The sequence below is a fragment of the Pseudonaja textilis genome, chromosome 1 (assembly GCF_049901715.1).
Source record: "Pseudonaja textilis isolate UNSWEBS1 chromosome 1, rPseTex1.2, whole genome shotgun sequence".
In the NCBI taxonomy this organism is placed as follows: Eukaryota; Metazoa; Chordata; class Lepidosauria; order Squamata; family Elapidae; genus Pseudonaja; species Pseudonaja textilis.
Window position 1 is genome coordinate 265,844,911 of NC_141990.1, and position 16,741 is coordinate 265,861,651.

At 40.0% G+C, this 16,741-nt stretch overlaps 1 protein-coding gene across 1 annotated transcript; it reads right to left on the minus strand.

Annotated features, from left to right (window-relative positions):
• Positions 1 to 97: 97 nt before the first annotated feature.
• LOC113441492 (retinol dehydrogenase 12) lies at positions 98 to 15,791 on the minus strand. The gene is made up of 7 exons (XM_026708524.2): positions 15,551 to 15,791; positions 15,102 to 15,220; positions 9,973 to 10,128; positions 9,284 to 9,388; positions 5,526 to 5,735; positions 3,514 to 3,703; positions 98 to 348 (listed from the first exon to the last, which is right to left on the minus strand). The coding sequence occupies exons 1-7, from the start codon at positions 15,628 to 15,630 to the stop codon at positions 246 to 248; spliced, it is 963 nt and encodes a 320-aa protein (XP_026564309.2). The 5' UTR covers positions 15,631 to 15,791; the 3' UTR covers positions 98 to 245.
• Positions 15,792 to 16,741: the final 950 nt, after the last annotated feature.

A 16,741-nucleotide genomic window follows, 5' to 3' on the forward strand; every position in this document is an offset into this window, starting at 1 on the left:
ACCCAGAAAAACTAAGGAGTTATTATTTTTTGTAGGAGGAATCAGGAGACCTTCAGCATGGAGTAGATAGTTCCATACACTAAACAGTTGCTTGAGCTCTATTTTAATGGAAACGCTGAGATTAATGTTTTAATTAAAAATGAACATAACCAATCAACTCGATCTGTGAACGTTCCATGAAAGCAACACTTTCCCAGAGTCTTACATACAAAATACGGGATTTAGGTGTAGCTGGTCTTTGCAGGTCAATTCCACTCGACACCAAGGAGTTCACAACTAACATTCCAAAGCTTCTTTGCTGTTTCATCATTAAGTCCTTGAGATGATATATTTGCTGGTTTACAATCACTGTTATGTAAAGGAAGAAAGCATATTAGCAATGCTGCATTGTATTAATTATTATAATTAATTATACTTTAATGTAATCATATTAAATAGTTATATAATTATAATTAATATGTTCAGCCTTAGCCAAAAAAAAAGCAAACTAAAGCACACTAATTGTAAGAGAGGCAATTAAAACATACCTGAACAATGGACTCCTAATACAAGATACCAGCATTCTTTCCCTTTTGTAACAGGATTTGTGCTATATAAATATATCAGCAGCATGCTCAACTAGAAAAAGATTCATTCTGATCTTTTTATAAACTAGTGCATTCCAGAAGTTCTGCTGAACCCCTTTGGAGCGGCTGCAGTTCAGCCAAAATAAAGCCCAGAGGATCACAGGTAGTCCTCAGCTTACAAGTACAATCGAGCTGAAAATTTCCATTGCTAAGCAAGGAATGAGTTAAATGAGTTTTGCCCCATTTTACGACCTTTCTTACTAAATTTGGTAAGTGAATTGCTGTCATCCTTTTAATATCATGGTTGTTAAATGAATCTGGCTTCCCCATTAGCTTTTCTTGTCAGGTCTCAAACTGCGATCACATGACACCAGGATACTACTAACAAGCCAGTTGCCAAGCATCTGAATTTGGATCCCGTGGCCATGGGGGGCTGCAATGGTTGTAAGTCTGAAAAACAGCAGGAAGTCACTTTTTTTCAGTGCCCTTATAACTTTAAATGGTCACTAAACCAGGGATCGCCAACCTTTTGGACTTCAGGGACCACCAAACTCATAATTTTAAATCCCAGGGACCACTAACTGGTTCTGTGGGCGTGGCCTAATTTGTGGGTGTGGCTTGGTGGTCATGTGACTGGCTGGGCATGGCTTGTATGTAAATATTATAAATATTTATATAAATATTGAATTTTTTATAAAAAAGAAACTTTTACCCAAAATCAGGCAAAGCAGGCAGGCAGAATGAGTTGCTCACAGAATCATTCAGTGATTTATCTATCTGCCATCGGCTAGCTCAGTCTGTCACATAAAATTTGCTTGCCGTGAATCTGCACTGAATAATAGAACCTTCAGTCATAAGGGAAGTTGGGCTGTGCTTAAAAGCAGAGCCGAAGATCGAAAGACTAGCTGGGAAGCAAGAAATCCAACCATTTCCTGCTTCCTAGCTAATTAATCTCCCGGCACAACAGAACACCTGATGGTCGGAAAAAGGAAAAATAGCAATTTAGTAGGCAAGTTTGCCAGGTAAGGAGTGAGTGGGCAGAGAGGGTTCGCGCGGGCCATGTGGGCGGCACAGCCTTGTGTTTCTACGCAGCCTGGATTAATTGCTTTGAGGGGGTGTTCTGGGGGTGAGATTTCTGTGGCCCACCAACATTTTCTCACGGCCCACCAGTGGGCCACAACCCACTGGTTCGCAACCACTGCACTAAACAAATGGTTATTACTGGAGGACTACATATATTGAATTTTATAAGGCAAATTCAACAAGACTTAGTTATTAGTTGAGGACTACCAATATTGAATTTTATAAGGCAAATTCAGCAAGACTTGAAAGCCAATTTGGTGTAGTGGTTAAAAGTACCAGGTTGGAGCCTGGCAGGCCGTGAATTCTAGTTCTGCTTTAGGCCCAAAGCCAGCTGAGTGACTTTCATTCTCTTCAGCCCTAGGAAGAAGGCAATGGCAAACTACTTCTGAAAATCTTGCCAAGAAAAATGCAGGACTTCTCCAGGCAATTGCCAGGAGTTAAGACTGTGCCCCCTCTCCCTACACACCATACCAACAAGGCCCTCTCCCCACAGCATTCTTCTACAGTTCCCCTCATTTTTACTCCTTTCCCTGTGTCCTCTTAGCCACTCCCACTGCCTTGGCTTTCACCTACTCTTCTACTTACCCAGAACAACCATATTTCATTCTGTATCCAGAGCAACGCTGTTTGCTCATGTTATGAACTTAAATACATGTTTCAGGAATGGACCACCTGTAAAATAACTGTTCTGTGGAAACCCAAAATGTACGCCTAGAATCTTTTGCACATTCCTTGTACAAAGCTGTCATTGGTAAGTTTTAATGCATTAAAAAAAACAATTTAGACTACTTTTACACAACTATCCTGGCAGATTTTAGAAGCTACTTAACATACTACTAAGATTCTTCACTCATTCAGAATACATAGCTCAAAGAAACACATACTCAACTGGTGTGGCTGCTATGAGCGCATCACATAAATAACTATGGATCTTTATCCTTAGCACTAGCTAAGGGAGTCATTAAGGCTAATGTCACCATGAATCTTTATGCAGTAGGACTGGATTCAGATTTCTAATCCTTTAAAGCAGGGGTCTCAAACACAATTTACCTGGGGGCCGCTGGAGGCAGAGTCTGGGTGAGGCTGGGCCGCATAATATTATACTTTATATTATACTTTATATTTATATTATACACTAATATTATACTTTCATATCACAGTGGGGGCCACAGGATATCGTCCTGCGGGCCGCAATTGGCCTGCGGGCCGCGAGAATGAGACCTCTGCTTTAAAGCAGTAGCTTTTAACTCTCTTCATCTCATGGCACACGTCTCAAAGGCAGGACTTTCAGGCTGCAAAACTGGAAATCCCTGACAATACAAGTTGCTGGGACTCAGGAAAAGAAACTGAGGCAATGTGTCTCCTGGCAATGTCATAGGGGTGGGATTCTGCTGTGCATCTGTGTAGCACTTTTCCTGTCATGTAGCTTGGCTCACATGCATACCTTTATGGCACAGTGGCTGAAAACTGCTTGAAAGAGACTAGTAGTATCAACTGGTGCTGTTAGGTGAGAATCAGCAGACGAGATTCATTCTTTCTGAATGACTTCTATTTATTAGAGGTACAAGAACTCTTAACCCATCAGAAACTCATTACTAAGGATTTGCTAAGTCCCATGTTTGCACTTAGCCTATGGGAGAGCCTCACTGATGCTTCAAAATAATACCAATAGCAAAAATAACTCCTGCTTGTATCCTGGTTTATTTTGAGGTGGCTATCCAAAGCTTCTTTCCCCATTCCAAGGCTTATACGGTGACGAGGTGGTTATAGCAAAACCAAAAAAAAAGGTTTTCCCCTAAGTTTGGACTCAAAGCTTTGTTCTCTCTCCCCACATCCCAATGCCAGTCATCCCAGATCAACCCACCTGAAATATTTTCCACTGACTGTCTCCAGCTCCTCCGTCACTGCACAATATATGCTGGTCTGAGCTCCTTGCCAAGGTGTCTTCAAGAAGATAGCAAATATGTTCGCAAAAACTTTTAGACTAAAGGAGTGGCGAGTAAGTTCAGACAAAACTGAACCTGGATGCAGGGCATTCACAGTGACGCCAGTACCTGCAGGAGACAAACCAGGCATGTATTCAAAAATATACTGATAATGGGATCAGCCTGTACAAAAGCAAAGAGAACTTTGTTTGAATTACAAAACGGAAAGATGATGCCAGTGTAAACTTAAAAGTGTCAATGGAAGAGAATATATGTAGGTCAAGGTTAAACTGTTGAGTCCTTGGTGCCATACTTTTAATTGTATGTATGGGACTAGTATAATTTATACATGCTATAATATTATGGCCTCTGTTATGGGTCCTGAGAGTGGTGAGTCCCCTTTGATTTTGTTTGTTTATTTGTCCATTAAATTGAAAGTAGATAATGAGGCAGAGGTTGATAAAGTCTTTAATTCTGGGTATTTCGATCTTAGTGTATTTGGCTAGAACAGAATACTCCTCTCCAGCATCCAATACCCAGATAAGCAGAGATTAATACCAAGCAAACAATGAAGCAGAAAATAATGCAATAATTAAAGATTTACCAAGGAGAAAAATCACATTTCTACCCCAAACTGGAAGAGCTAACTACTATATATGAACAGGGAACAACCCCACATTCACTCACACTGGAGATGTTACTTTGGTGGGTACTGAAATGATTGCAAGCATATACTCAAGTTCAGAAAACACCAAGGCCTCCACAAATTAAAGAGTTTATGTCCCATATGTCCACATAAAATGCATGCATGATAAAACTAAGATCAAATAAGTCGTATTTATAGTCCATTCAATGGCAGTTGGACTAAAGGTGACCATGGCTTCCTTTGGGTGCAAACAATCATAACTATGGTAAAAGCCTAAATATCTCTCTAATTAGTTTATTTCTTATTACTTAGAAAAAAAGTCGCACAGCAATCAGTACAGGTAGTGCTTGACCTATGACCACAGTGGAAGTCAACATTTCTACTGCTAAGCAAGACAGTTATTGTGCCCCATTTTATGACCTTTTTGCCAATTGTTAAGTGAATCATGGCAGTTGTGGGCTGAAGTGTGCAGTTGTTAAGTGAACCCGGCTTCCTCCATTTGCTTTGCTTGTTGGAAGCCAGCTGGGAAGGTTACAAATGGTGATCACGTGACCCTGGGACACTGCAACTGCATGTCAGTTGTCAAATGCCCGAATTCTAAACACGTGACCATGGGGATGCTGCAACATTTCTTAAGTATGAAAACCAGTCATAAATCACTTTTTAGGTGCTGTTGTAACTTTGAACTGTCACTAAATGAATGATTGTTACTCAGGGACTACCTGTATGTATGCATAGAACAGAAACACCAGGGCAGGGGCGGGATGCTACCAGTTCTGTCTAGTTCCATACAGCCGGTAGCTCTGAAGAGCAGCAGATACCAAACTGGTTCTGTGTTTGCTGCTGTTTGGCCCACCTGCCCGCTCGGGCTCTTACCTGTCCTTTAGTTCCTGCTTTTTCAACCTCAGATGCTTTGTGAAGCACAGCTGAAGTTGAAAAAGCAGGGAAAAATAGGCTTTTCAAACGCTGCGCACTTGCACACAATGCTTATTAGCTGTCCAGGGAGCACAGCCCAAGGTTGTTTTACACGCAGGCCGGTTGAATTCCACCCCTTCACCACGGCTTTTGCAAGTTGTTCCAGCACTCTCGGTCTTTGCTTTTTGAGATAACATTTCTGCCAAGCTTAATCCGGGCCAATTTTGACATTCTATTTTAAATATTGGGTAGCAACAACTAGAATTTTTTTTAAAGAGATCTTACTTCAAAGATATTAGAACTTCTCCCATCCCAGTACTCCAATTTTTCCAGTAGTTTTTGCATCTAAATAATATTGCTGACTAAAAACACTGCAAACTTTCAGCTCACCTTGAAGACGTCTAGCCAATTCCCGAGAAAAAAGAACATTGGCCAGCTTGCTATGACAGTATGCCAAGCCTCGAAAGTAGAACTTTTCACCCTGGAGATTCTGGAAGTGAATCCTCCCCATATGATGAGCCAGCGAAGACACATTTACAATACGAGCTGGTGCACTTTGTTTCAGGCGTTCTATTAGCAGGAACGTTAAGAGAAAGTGGCCTAACAGGAAAGATTATGAACAATAATTTGATTTTGCGATTGCTTTGTTAGACCTGTTCACATTCGTTTTTATTAAACATGCGGGTTACAAGGATTTAACTTATACCTATCCCAACATATCACACTACTAAATATCTGCAAGTGTATTAGAAAAACACTGCTGCTTAAGGGAAAAAAATGAAATTTAAAAGAAAATTACAACATTGCATAATTTTAAAAAAATCAGTGATTCGTAACACTGTTTCTCTCACTTCTTGTTAGTGTTCAACGATATATAAGCTATCATATGTTTGTAAAATTTGACAAAAATAAAGCAAAAATGTGTGTGTGGGGGGGGTCAATTTTCAAGACATGACTGATAATTTATAAACTAAGTAGTTGTCCTTAAGGACTTAATCCATTTTTTTAAAAAAAAATTCATTCCCTTTCAGATATTCTGAATATTTGTATATCTTTCAACTCAGTAGTTCATGTAGGTTCTAAAATCATCATCCTGATAGATATGAAAATGTAGATTCAGTAACTGGCTGTTGAACTCACATTTAAAGATTTTCGAGCATTAACTTGACATTTTGGATCCTAACATAACATTTCTGTACAATTTAGATCTCGACTTTGAGTTGGCCATTCCAAAGAAGTGAATGTGTTCTTCTTTCATACCCTTTTAAACCTGTGCCTATATTTGCAATTACTGCTTTGCAATTGCTGTGTAACCTGCCTACGCTTCAGCTGATGGACAAATGGTCTGATATCCTCATAGCTTTCTCCAATAGTGACAAGTCACCCAAATCTGGGATAGGAAAGCATCTATCCACCCTCCCCCATGCTTGACAGTTGGTATGAAGTCTTTATTGTGGATTCAGCATTTGTTCTGGTATACCAGATATTCTACATGTCACGTGTTCCACTCTTGACGTATAGAACAAATGTTCAGATATCTGGAAGGTTATTCAGGTGATTTTTGAGATAACCATTATTGTTCTTCCCAGTGACCCATGACTTTTACCTGTCTACTCTGTCAGGAATCCCATTTCTGCTCAGAGCCTTTCTGATGAAGGAATTATGAGCACTGACTTCAGCCAAAGCAAGTGATGCCTTCTAGCATTTTTTGTGACTTCTTGGATGACTATACTGTGCTCTTGAAATAACTTTGACATGAAAATGTCCTCCATGCAAAGGGTTTTTATTGTTCCAAATATTCATGGTTTCCCCAAATCTTCTCCATTTCAAGAGTCCTGCTAGACTAACGGAACCCTCCACATTTAGAAATGAATTTGTAAGCTTTGCCAGGCAGATAGACATCATGGTTTTTTTTTAACAGAGACCTTTTGAGCAGGATACATTATGCCTTTAAGAATCTCTATGGTGAGAACTTTCCTGTGATTTATTTAATTCAATTTATATGGTTGCTGATCTCACAATGGTGACTCTGAGTGGGAAATAATAGTTTAAAACACAACCAATAATGAAAATAAAATGGATAATTGGAAGCCAAGGTAAACAAAAACCAATCAAATCATGATTAACATAACCATCTCATGGACTGATGAGGAAAGCCAAAGTTTGTGAGTTTTATAAAAGGCAGGACTCAGCCCCAATCAACAGAGCCTTCCTACAAATGAACTGAGATTTAAGGTTGATCACTTTTTCAGACTAGCAAACTGCACATTGGATCATTCTGTTTATGAAATAAATGAATCGAATAAGAAAAGCCAGAAATACTTTTTTGCTCACTTTCTCATATCAATTAAGAAGCATGTGAAACTCCAACAACATTCAACATTAAAAAAGCAAGAATTCAGAAAATCTGAAATAAGTGATTTTCTTTCATAGCACTGTTTAAAATATGTAGAACTGCTCTTGCTAATTTTGTGTTCTACATCTTGGTTGAGTTCAAATATATAACACATAGATAATACCAGGAATATAGGATATACTGGGACATTTTAAAAAAATCAGGAAAAGGCAATGGCAAATCATTTGCATATTGCTGCCAAAAAATATATTTTTATTTATTTTGTCAAGCGATTATAAGGTAACAGGTGTAAGTATAAACATAGTTATGAATACATGAAATGGATACATATAAGAAAAATAAAAAGAAACAATAGGACAGGGACAGTAGGCACATTGGTGCACTTATGCCCATGAAATCCCACGAAGTCACCAGGTATCAAGAGCAACTTGGCTTTCCAAATTGGATGAGAATGTGTTATGATTCCCCCTTAATTGCAGGAAGGCAAAACGAAACAGGCAGTTCACAAACCAAAAAGCAGACCTTCCCAAAAGGACTGTGGAAGGGTTTCCAGTCCTCGGCAATAAATCCAAACTCTGTCCAGCAAACCTGACGGTTATAAATCCCAAAGCCTCAAAGAGTTCTCTCCGTGTGTTCACTCCCATAAATCACTTTGCTTCTGGCAAAGCTCGCCAGCCAAGCCGTTTCCTTATATCCACTGTGAGGGCGTGTTAATCTCCTTAATTAGTCACTGGCTCGAGGCCTCCTTCCTAATTGTGATTGACGCCTAAAGTTACGTCTATTAGGCACATCTAGCCAAGTTCTTTCCAAAGACTCCTCCCCACTAGAAAAGTCTCGCAAGTGTTCCTGGTTAGCTATTCCCAGCTGTTGCTCAGCCAGAGGAGAAGAATCAGAGGAGGTCGAAGGTCCTGACAGCTCTATTAAATCAGGTTCGTCCCTCCTAGTTACATCCATTTCTTCATCCTGACTACAATCCAAATCGCTCAACAGAGCCGGCTCATAATTTACTGCCATTTCCTCTTCGCTTGAGCTCACATCTGCCAACGGAACAGATTCCAACTTCGGAGTCACAACAAGAATGTATTACTGATCTTTGGATTTTTAGAAAGTAAAGCTATCTGGTGCAACTGTGTTCTCAAAGTTGTTTCCATTTCCACTACCACCACCCCAAAAAATTACAAGCATAATAACTTTCTGATTATTGAAATCAACTAAGGACTATGCATGTTCAAATAGCTCCTTAACTTGATGAAGAATCCGAAGCATTAAAAAAAATTCACAGTGTGATCAAGAAAAACAGTCATCCCTGTGAGAATAATTATGATAATGTTGTTTTATCTCACCTTTCCCATGTTACCATTAATTAAAACAAATGAGCAGCAATAAATCTTATGTCAATCAGGGCTCACAGAGCCTTAAGGAAAATTTGTTACCTCAGTGTAATGCTCCTCTGTATAACAAGTACAATCTTCTGAAAGACCTCTGTCTGCAGAATTCAACCACTTCATAAAGATAAAACAAATATTGCAATGTAAGCTCAGTCCTTTACATATGGGGGTGCAACATTGCAATTTATATATAAAAGAGGAAGACCGAGCATTGCAACACTTGTTTTCTTTTTTATCCTCCCTGCATGCCTCCATATGCGAAAGCACACAAATCTTTCCAATCTTTACATGGGCCCAAACTCTAACTTCTCGTAGCACTTTAAGACAAAATTGGGAAAAAAAAGACTTAAATAGAACTTTCTAACAGAAAAACTGATCAAGGAGATCAAGTTAAGCAAGCTTACCAAGATGGTTGACTCCAAAATGTGTCTCAAAACCATCAGCTGTCTTTGAATAGGGGCACATCATAACCCCTGCGTTGTTGATGAGTATGTGGAGTTCTTTCTCCTCTGCAAGAAAAACAAAAGCCATGAAGGTCATATGAATAAAGAAGCCCAAAATAAAAATACTGGAACTGGAGTCATGGAAACATAGTCACACTTCAATTTCTTTCAGATTTTCCCATGAACAATCTGACAAGGTAAAATTTGGGCCTATCAGACTCTCTAAAATCACTCCAGAAAGCAGGACAGGAAGCAGCAAGCAGCTCCTCTTCTGTTTCACTCAGTACAGTACCTCCTTTAGGGTTACTTTAGCAATCCTACTAGTTAAAGTATTGTTATGCCACAGAGGTCTAAATTTAGAATTTTAGAAAATGTAAACATTTTAATGTTTTTTTAAAAACTGTTTATGTATTTAGAGTTGCTTTTATATTTCTGTTTTTACTGATTTGTAAGCCACCCAGAGTTGCTCTGGATAGCGAGATGGCAGTGTATATATATGCTGCCCATACATACATACATACATACATACATACATACATACATTAAATAAAAAGCATGTCTGAATTTCATCATGCCTACTGGATTTTTAAGACAAATAATCAGGTATCATTTTGCCCAACCTCTGAGAAAACAATGTTCCTAAGACATACCTTTCAAAAAATTACTGGCAAATTCTCTGATAGATTTGGTGTCTGCCAAGTCTAATCTTTTTGCTATAACCTCTTGGTTTCCTGTCTTGATCCGGATTTCGTGGGCTGCTATTTCTGCTTTTGCCATATTTCTGCAAGCAAGGATGACTTTGGCACCTGCAACCATTAAAATATTAAAAGTAACACAAGAAATTACATGCATGGAGGGTTACTAGTCAAATTATCATTTTGGCCAATTTTCCAGAAACAAATTTATTGCAAAAAATAAAGATAACAATACATGTAACCCTTCAAGAATATGGCTTTATGAAAAAAAAGAGAGACTGATGGTGAAATAATTATTTTAAAAAACCTTGGGACTTTCCCTGGCAGGCTGAAACCAAAATATAATTCAAAACTGTTGTTATAACTTGTGGAAAGAAAAAAATATTGGTTAAATGGAAAAAATTACCAAAAATCTTGGTTAGGAGCTGCCAAAAAAGCCAATGCAGTTCTGGGCTGTATCAACAGAGGGATAACATCACGGTCATGAGAATAAAGTAGAGTAGAATTAATAGAACAGAACAGGATATTCTTTATTGGCCAAGTGTGATTGGACACACAAAGAATTTGTCTCCAATGCTGCTTTATATTGCACCTGAGGGCTATACTTGGAATACTATGAGAAAGTCTAGTCACCATAATACAAAAAAAAAATGTTGAGATCCTAGAAAGTGTGCAGAGAAGAGCAACAAAAATGATAAAGGATCTGGAGGTAAGTTATATAATGAACAACTGAGGAAGTAAGATATATCTAGCCCAGTGGTCAGGGAACAGGGGTAAATTACCCCAAATGGGGTAAAAGTGAAAATCTGGGGGTAATGAGGAGGTTGCGCTGGCCAATGGCGGAACTATCGGCATAGCAGCAGTTATTAAAACACCCTTGAGGCAAATTTATCCCCTCCACCCCACCCTTGTTTCCTGGGTCGGAAATGACTCCAGGCTAGATTCTGCAAGAGCCGCGCCGCCCGTTTTTTAGGGGAAGGCGAGCTTCTGGCATAGGGCAGAGCATTTTGGGAAAAGGGACGCTTTCCCCCGCGCTGCGATGACCGCACGCTTTTCGCGCGCAGTTTGTGTCACCGTGGCTCCCAAATATCATCCTCCCTTCCCGCTTCCTCGCCCCCAGGCCCTGCCTGCCTGCCAACTAGCCAGCCAGCCCGGCTCCCTCCCCGAAGCCTCTCATCACTGCCAGGCACACAGGAAGCGAAGAGGCACCTGCAACGGCCGCCTTGGCCCCGAGAAAATTTCCAGAAGCCCTCGGGAAGCCTGGTGACATTTCATTCCCTGGAGCGAGCTATCCCGCCTTCTTCCCAGCCGCGGGGGCACCTCCTCCCGCCTCGACCTCCAAATTATGTGTCAGCAGCCTGAGGTGGCCGGGGAGGGGAGAGGCTGGGAGGGGTAACGTCTGCGTTTATAAATTTTTTGGGGGGTAAGAGGTAAAAAAGTTCCCTGACCCCTGATCTAGCCTAATAAAGAGAAGGATTAGGGGGCCATGGTAACTTCCTGTAGTTGAAGGGCTATCACAGAGAAAATGAGATTGATTTATTCTCCAAAGCACTACAGAGCAGGACAAATAGTAATGGATGGAAGCTTGTTAAAGAAAGATCTAACCTAGAAGTAAGGAGAAATGTTCTGACTGTGAGAACAATTAATCAATGGAATAGCTTAATTTCCGGAATTGTGGGTGTTCCTTCACTGAAGATTTCCAAAAATAGACTGGACAACCATTTGACCAAAATGGTACAAGGTCTCCTGTCTGGAGCAGGACTAGAAGACCTAGTCTATGTTGTAATTCCAAACATTTAATCATTCAAGATGAATTTCCTATTCCAAATTATAATCTCAGAGAAATGCTCGCCAGACTGGCAAACAACAATCAATAGACTTACATGAAGTAGGAAAAATAAGAGCAAGATTTAAGATTTTGCAAGACTCAAAACAAAGAGGTCTGCATTTCCTAACCTTAAATTATATAATTGAGGAAGCTACCTAAGAAAATCCCCATGAAGCAAATTACTAATTATAAAAAAATCTGGTTGCAATGGGGAAACTGGCAGGAAGATCACAACTCATTCACTTCCGCCTCCTGCATCCTACTCACCTGCATGTAGCCTCCCTTAAGTCACAGCAACCTGCACTAGGCTTCCCAAAACCTCTCTGACCTTCCCCAACTGTTGTGTAACCTGTGCTCAGTCTCCCAAGCTTTTCCTAAACTCACACACATCCTATACTCATCTGAAGAAGCTTCCTGATGAGACCCAAAAAGTCTTCAAAGAAAAACTAGAAGATCCAGTTACCTCTTGAAAAAGCACCTTTGGGACAATCATGACCTGGGTGACTGAGAATCTCCATAGACATCCTGTACTTAGTCTTCCAAAATGTCATCAGGTCTCCCTCGTGCCAAGCCTTCCCGGGTCTCCCCCTTTCCCCCAACTTCCTTACCATTTCTTACTTAATAACCCACGTATCTTGAGATTATGACTGCAACTGGAATACTGGGATTGTTGGTGCTAAGCGATGTGGTTGTAACATTGCTTAGCGATGGCAGCCCCAATTCCAATTACCATTGCCAACTCAAGCACTACCTGCAATCTCAAGAAAAAAGGAGGGAACCCAAGAAAGAAGACAGAATTTGGAGAAATTAGGATGCTTATATAACAGAGATGGAACAAATTAAAAATTGAATTCTAAAGTTGATGCAAACTTTCAAGATGCAAATAGAATATTGGGAAAGATATTGGGAAAAACCAAATACATTTACGATTACCAAGATACATAAGTCATATAACAGTAGAAATGCCACAACAAAAGAAACATCTTATGGCACATAATGGTTATCAAAAATAAAATCACAAAATTATTGGAACAAACATATTAAAACATTCACAAAGTTTTAAACATAAACTCTGAATTTAAACCATAAGATACTAATGAAAAACGAAAGATGAAATTACTTAAATGGTTACTGTTAATTACTTAACAGGCAAAGTGTGGTTGTGTAACGGTTCAGTTGGAAAAATAAATAGAAGATATGGGAGGGACATGTTACCCAGAGATTTTTAAATAATATTTTATGTTTTATTAGTAATTGTCTTCTACTTTGCTTTTTGTATCTTTATTCTTATTAAATTTGTTTAAATAACCTGTCAAGGCTTATGGAAATTTTTTTAATTAATTTTTTTATTTTATATTTTACAATAATTCCATTTCATTTCAACCGTGTATCGACTGGGTACATATATCTTGTGCTTACAATTATAATTAATACTTTTCTTACCAATATAACCATAATCACACTTTTTATTTATGGCTGGCGAGAAATGGTTTGTGCTCTGGCCATTGAGACAGAGTGAGGCTCCATGAGACAAGAGTGAGCTCCCGTCATTCGCTCCCTGGCTCCTGCCCACATCCAACAGTTTGAAAGTATGCAATATTGTGAATACACAAATGGGTACCATTTTGTTGGAAAAACCTAGCTGCCTTTGTGTATGCAGAGTGCGGAAGCCGGCACTGGACATGGGCAGATGCAAGACAATGCAACACGAAGCAAAGTGAGGCAAGACCGGCATAGGAACTTGGAAGAGCGCTGCTAATCATCTGGTGTAAGCTAGTTCATCCCTTGCAGTGCATCAAGAATAGGCACACAAGCGCCCAACAGAATGAACTAGCAATCTAGGCTGTCAGGATTGCATTGTGTCTAGCATGCGTAGCTTTCCCTGACATCGTATGCCATATGCTTCATACATACGTATATAAATATTACAAGCAGCCTCCTGGTATCAGATGTGGAAATGCTGAGATCTCTAACCAAAGATTTCTTCTTGGTGTACAGATAATACAATTCCAGATAAGTACAATCCACACCCCCATAATAAGTTCACTATTTGAATATAGAGGTTTTGATGCATTCGTTGGGAAGCACGGTGTAGTTATAACACAAAAAAATAAAGGCTAAGAAGAAAAGCAAAAACACACTCTACTTTTATTTACTCCATCTTCATGATTGGAGGTCAGCACTTATCTAGCTAGCTCAAGTTACAGTACCAATTCTAAATGGTAAACTGGTCCTCGGTTGTTCAACAATCACTGAAACTTACAGTGGTGCTGAAGGAGCTCCAGCCATCGCAGCATCCCATGGTTGTATGGTCACCATTTGTGACCTTCTTTAGTGGCATCCTACAAGTAAAATCAATGGGGAAACCAGCAGGAGGTCGCAAATGGCAACCACAATCCATCCTTGTTTAATGACAGTGTGGAATTCAGTGCCACTGGAACTACCCAAACTGCTGCCACTAAGCAATGCAGTTCCATGACGTCATGTTTTATAACTGCGTTGCTGAGAGAGAGAAATTCCAAGTCTCAATAGCTGTTCTTAAGCAAGAACTAACTACCTGCACTGAATTGCTGCAGTTCACTTGATGTCAAAATCAGCAGCAGGACAGTAATGGAAAAAAGTCTATTTCAAAAAAGGAGATACTATAGTGGAGAACTTTCTTGTGTTAATGTGATATGTTTACCCAAATCAGCTACAAATCTTAGCTGCAGTTTGTGTCTCAGTATATTGTCAAGCTGAGCTTCAGTTTATGATAGAAAGTACTGAGTGAACAAAAAAGTGGCTTAATTCTATCATGAGTTAAAGTGAGTCTATCATGAGCATTTCCTTGTATGCTAACAAGAAGTACAGTAACACAGGCTGGAATGGGACAGTCTGCAGATTTTGAGAAATTCCACTGTACATGTCAACAAAACCTTGATAAGCTGCTGCAGCCTTATTTAATCAGTGTAAGCACCATAGAGTGCTAGAGACAGGAAGAATCAGTCTTGATTGTAAGCATGAAGGTTGACTTGTGTTGGATAAGAATTTGCAGCTTATGCAGGATTACTGCCACTTTATATTACAATGTATTTAAAAAGAGATAATTTTTTCTCTAAATCTGAATCACCTAGAACTGTATTTCATTCTGCTGATGATGAACTTTGATTCTGCTGTGAAAGGCACAGTTCACTTCCTGACAATCTTCAATTCCTTTTATTACAATTTCTACCTCTCTGGAAGCTACCAGGCATAAGAGCCAATATGAATAACTTGCCTCTTCTTGCAAGGTCTCCAGCCGTTTCCTTCCCTATACCAGTGTTGGCTCCCGTGATGACTACAACTTTCCCATTCAGTTGTGCTGCAGACTTGCACACCCCTCCTCCAAAATACTTCCTATAAAATACAAAAAATCAATTGAATGGCTGAGGTTTTAAATTTCAGTCCCTTGTTGAAGTATTCACAATGCAATGCAGTTCAATTTGTCATAGTTAGCTTCTCATGCATTTAAAACACATAAACACACACGGGGGGGTATTCTGCACAAACAGGGAAAAAACCAGTTCACCAGAAATCGAGTGAGCGCTAATATAGGACATCGGTATTATATAGTTAAGCGATTTAAATATTTTTTTTTAATGCCAGTAGTTTTTTTTTCTTTTTGAAGTTGCACGGGCCACAGTTTTCCAGGCCACAAGACTTAGTCAAATCAATCCCACTACAAACCTGACATACGGCAGTAGCACAAATACTGAAAGAGGGACCAAGAGCAAGGCCAACAACACGGACCACAGGAATCCCAGCATCGTCACCCCTTATCTGGCCGCTTCGCTGCTTCTTCTCGCTCGGTTGAAAAAGAAGGCGCGGCTTCCCAAACAGAGCCCAGGCTGATAAAGGCGCGACTCTCGGAAGGGAGGCGCTGCGTGCTTTAAAGAGGCTGAATTTCCGGTGAGATGGCATCAGCCGCTGCAAGGTTGCGAGGCTGGATGGGATGCTCCTCCCCGCTCCCTTTCCAGTACAGAACGTGGAAGAATCTCATTATCTGAATGTAATAATGTGCCACCCAGGTTTCGGTTTGGGCAGGAACGGGCTTGCCTTACCTCTTGGCGTTGCGTGAGAAGGTTTAAGTTTGGAGCTGTAAGAGCCCGTTAGGTCCGCAAGCCGATCAGAGTGGAAGGTGTGATGCAAAAGACCGGAGCTTTCGGGTTTCGAGGATATGTAGCCTTTTCCTTTCTCTTGGGGGGAGAAGGGCGGCGGGGTGGGGGGAGTAAGTGCTATTCGCTTCATGCAATGTGAAATTCAGCATCTTTATGTGTCATCCAAGTCATAACAAGGATGGTATGCACAGTACTTTCTAGGCCAGCTGTGTGTTTTGTTTTCCCTCACGCTACACGCTACTTTCAGTTGATGGGATACGAGAACTGGTTTGCAAGAGAATCCGGAGTAAATCCATGGGAGGAGGGGACAAGTAATGTCAAAAAAAAAAAAGTCAAGATGGCTGCTGTGAATAAGTAACCAAAGCCCCACCTCTTTTTAATATGAATTCCTGGTGTAATACGGACAATGCTGCTCCCCTTCAAAAAGACCTCGACTACATATCAGAATGGTCAAACAAATGGCAACTTCAAATCTCAACAAATAAATGCTCTGTCTTACAAATTGGCAAAAAAACAACAACAGAAAATAAAATACAAGCTGAATAGTCAAGACCTTGTTGATGATCCAAACTGTCAAGGATCTTGGAGTACTCATCTCAAATGACCTAAGTGCTAGAGCCCACTGTAACTACATAGCCAAAAAGGCATTAATCCTGCATAGCTTTTTCTGCTGTAATATGACACTACTAACTACAGCATACAAAACATTTGCTAGACCACTACTTGAATACAGCTCATCAGTCTGGAACCCACATTACGT

What these genes read in the sequence shown, in the direction of transcription:
- LOC113441492 (XM_026708524.2), bottom strand. Translation starts at nt 15,630, where the DNA reads ATGCTGGGATTCCTGTGGTCCGTGTTGTTGGCCTTGCTCTTGGTCCCT. An exon ending in TGGAGACCTTGCAAGAAGAG is followed by an intron (nt 10,129 to 15,101) that starts GCAAGTTATTCA and finishes TAATGGTTGCAG; the next exon opens with GTGCCAAAGTCATCCTTGCT. An exon ending in ATTGGCTAGACGTCTTCAAG is followed by an intron (nt 3,704 to 5,525) that starts GTGAGCTGAAAG and finishes TGTCTCCTGCAG; the next exon opens with GTACTGGCGTCACTGTGAAT.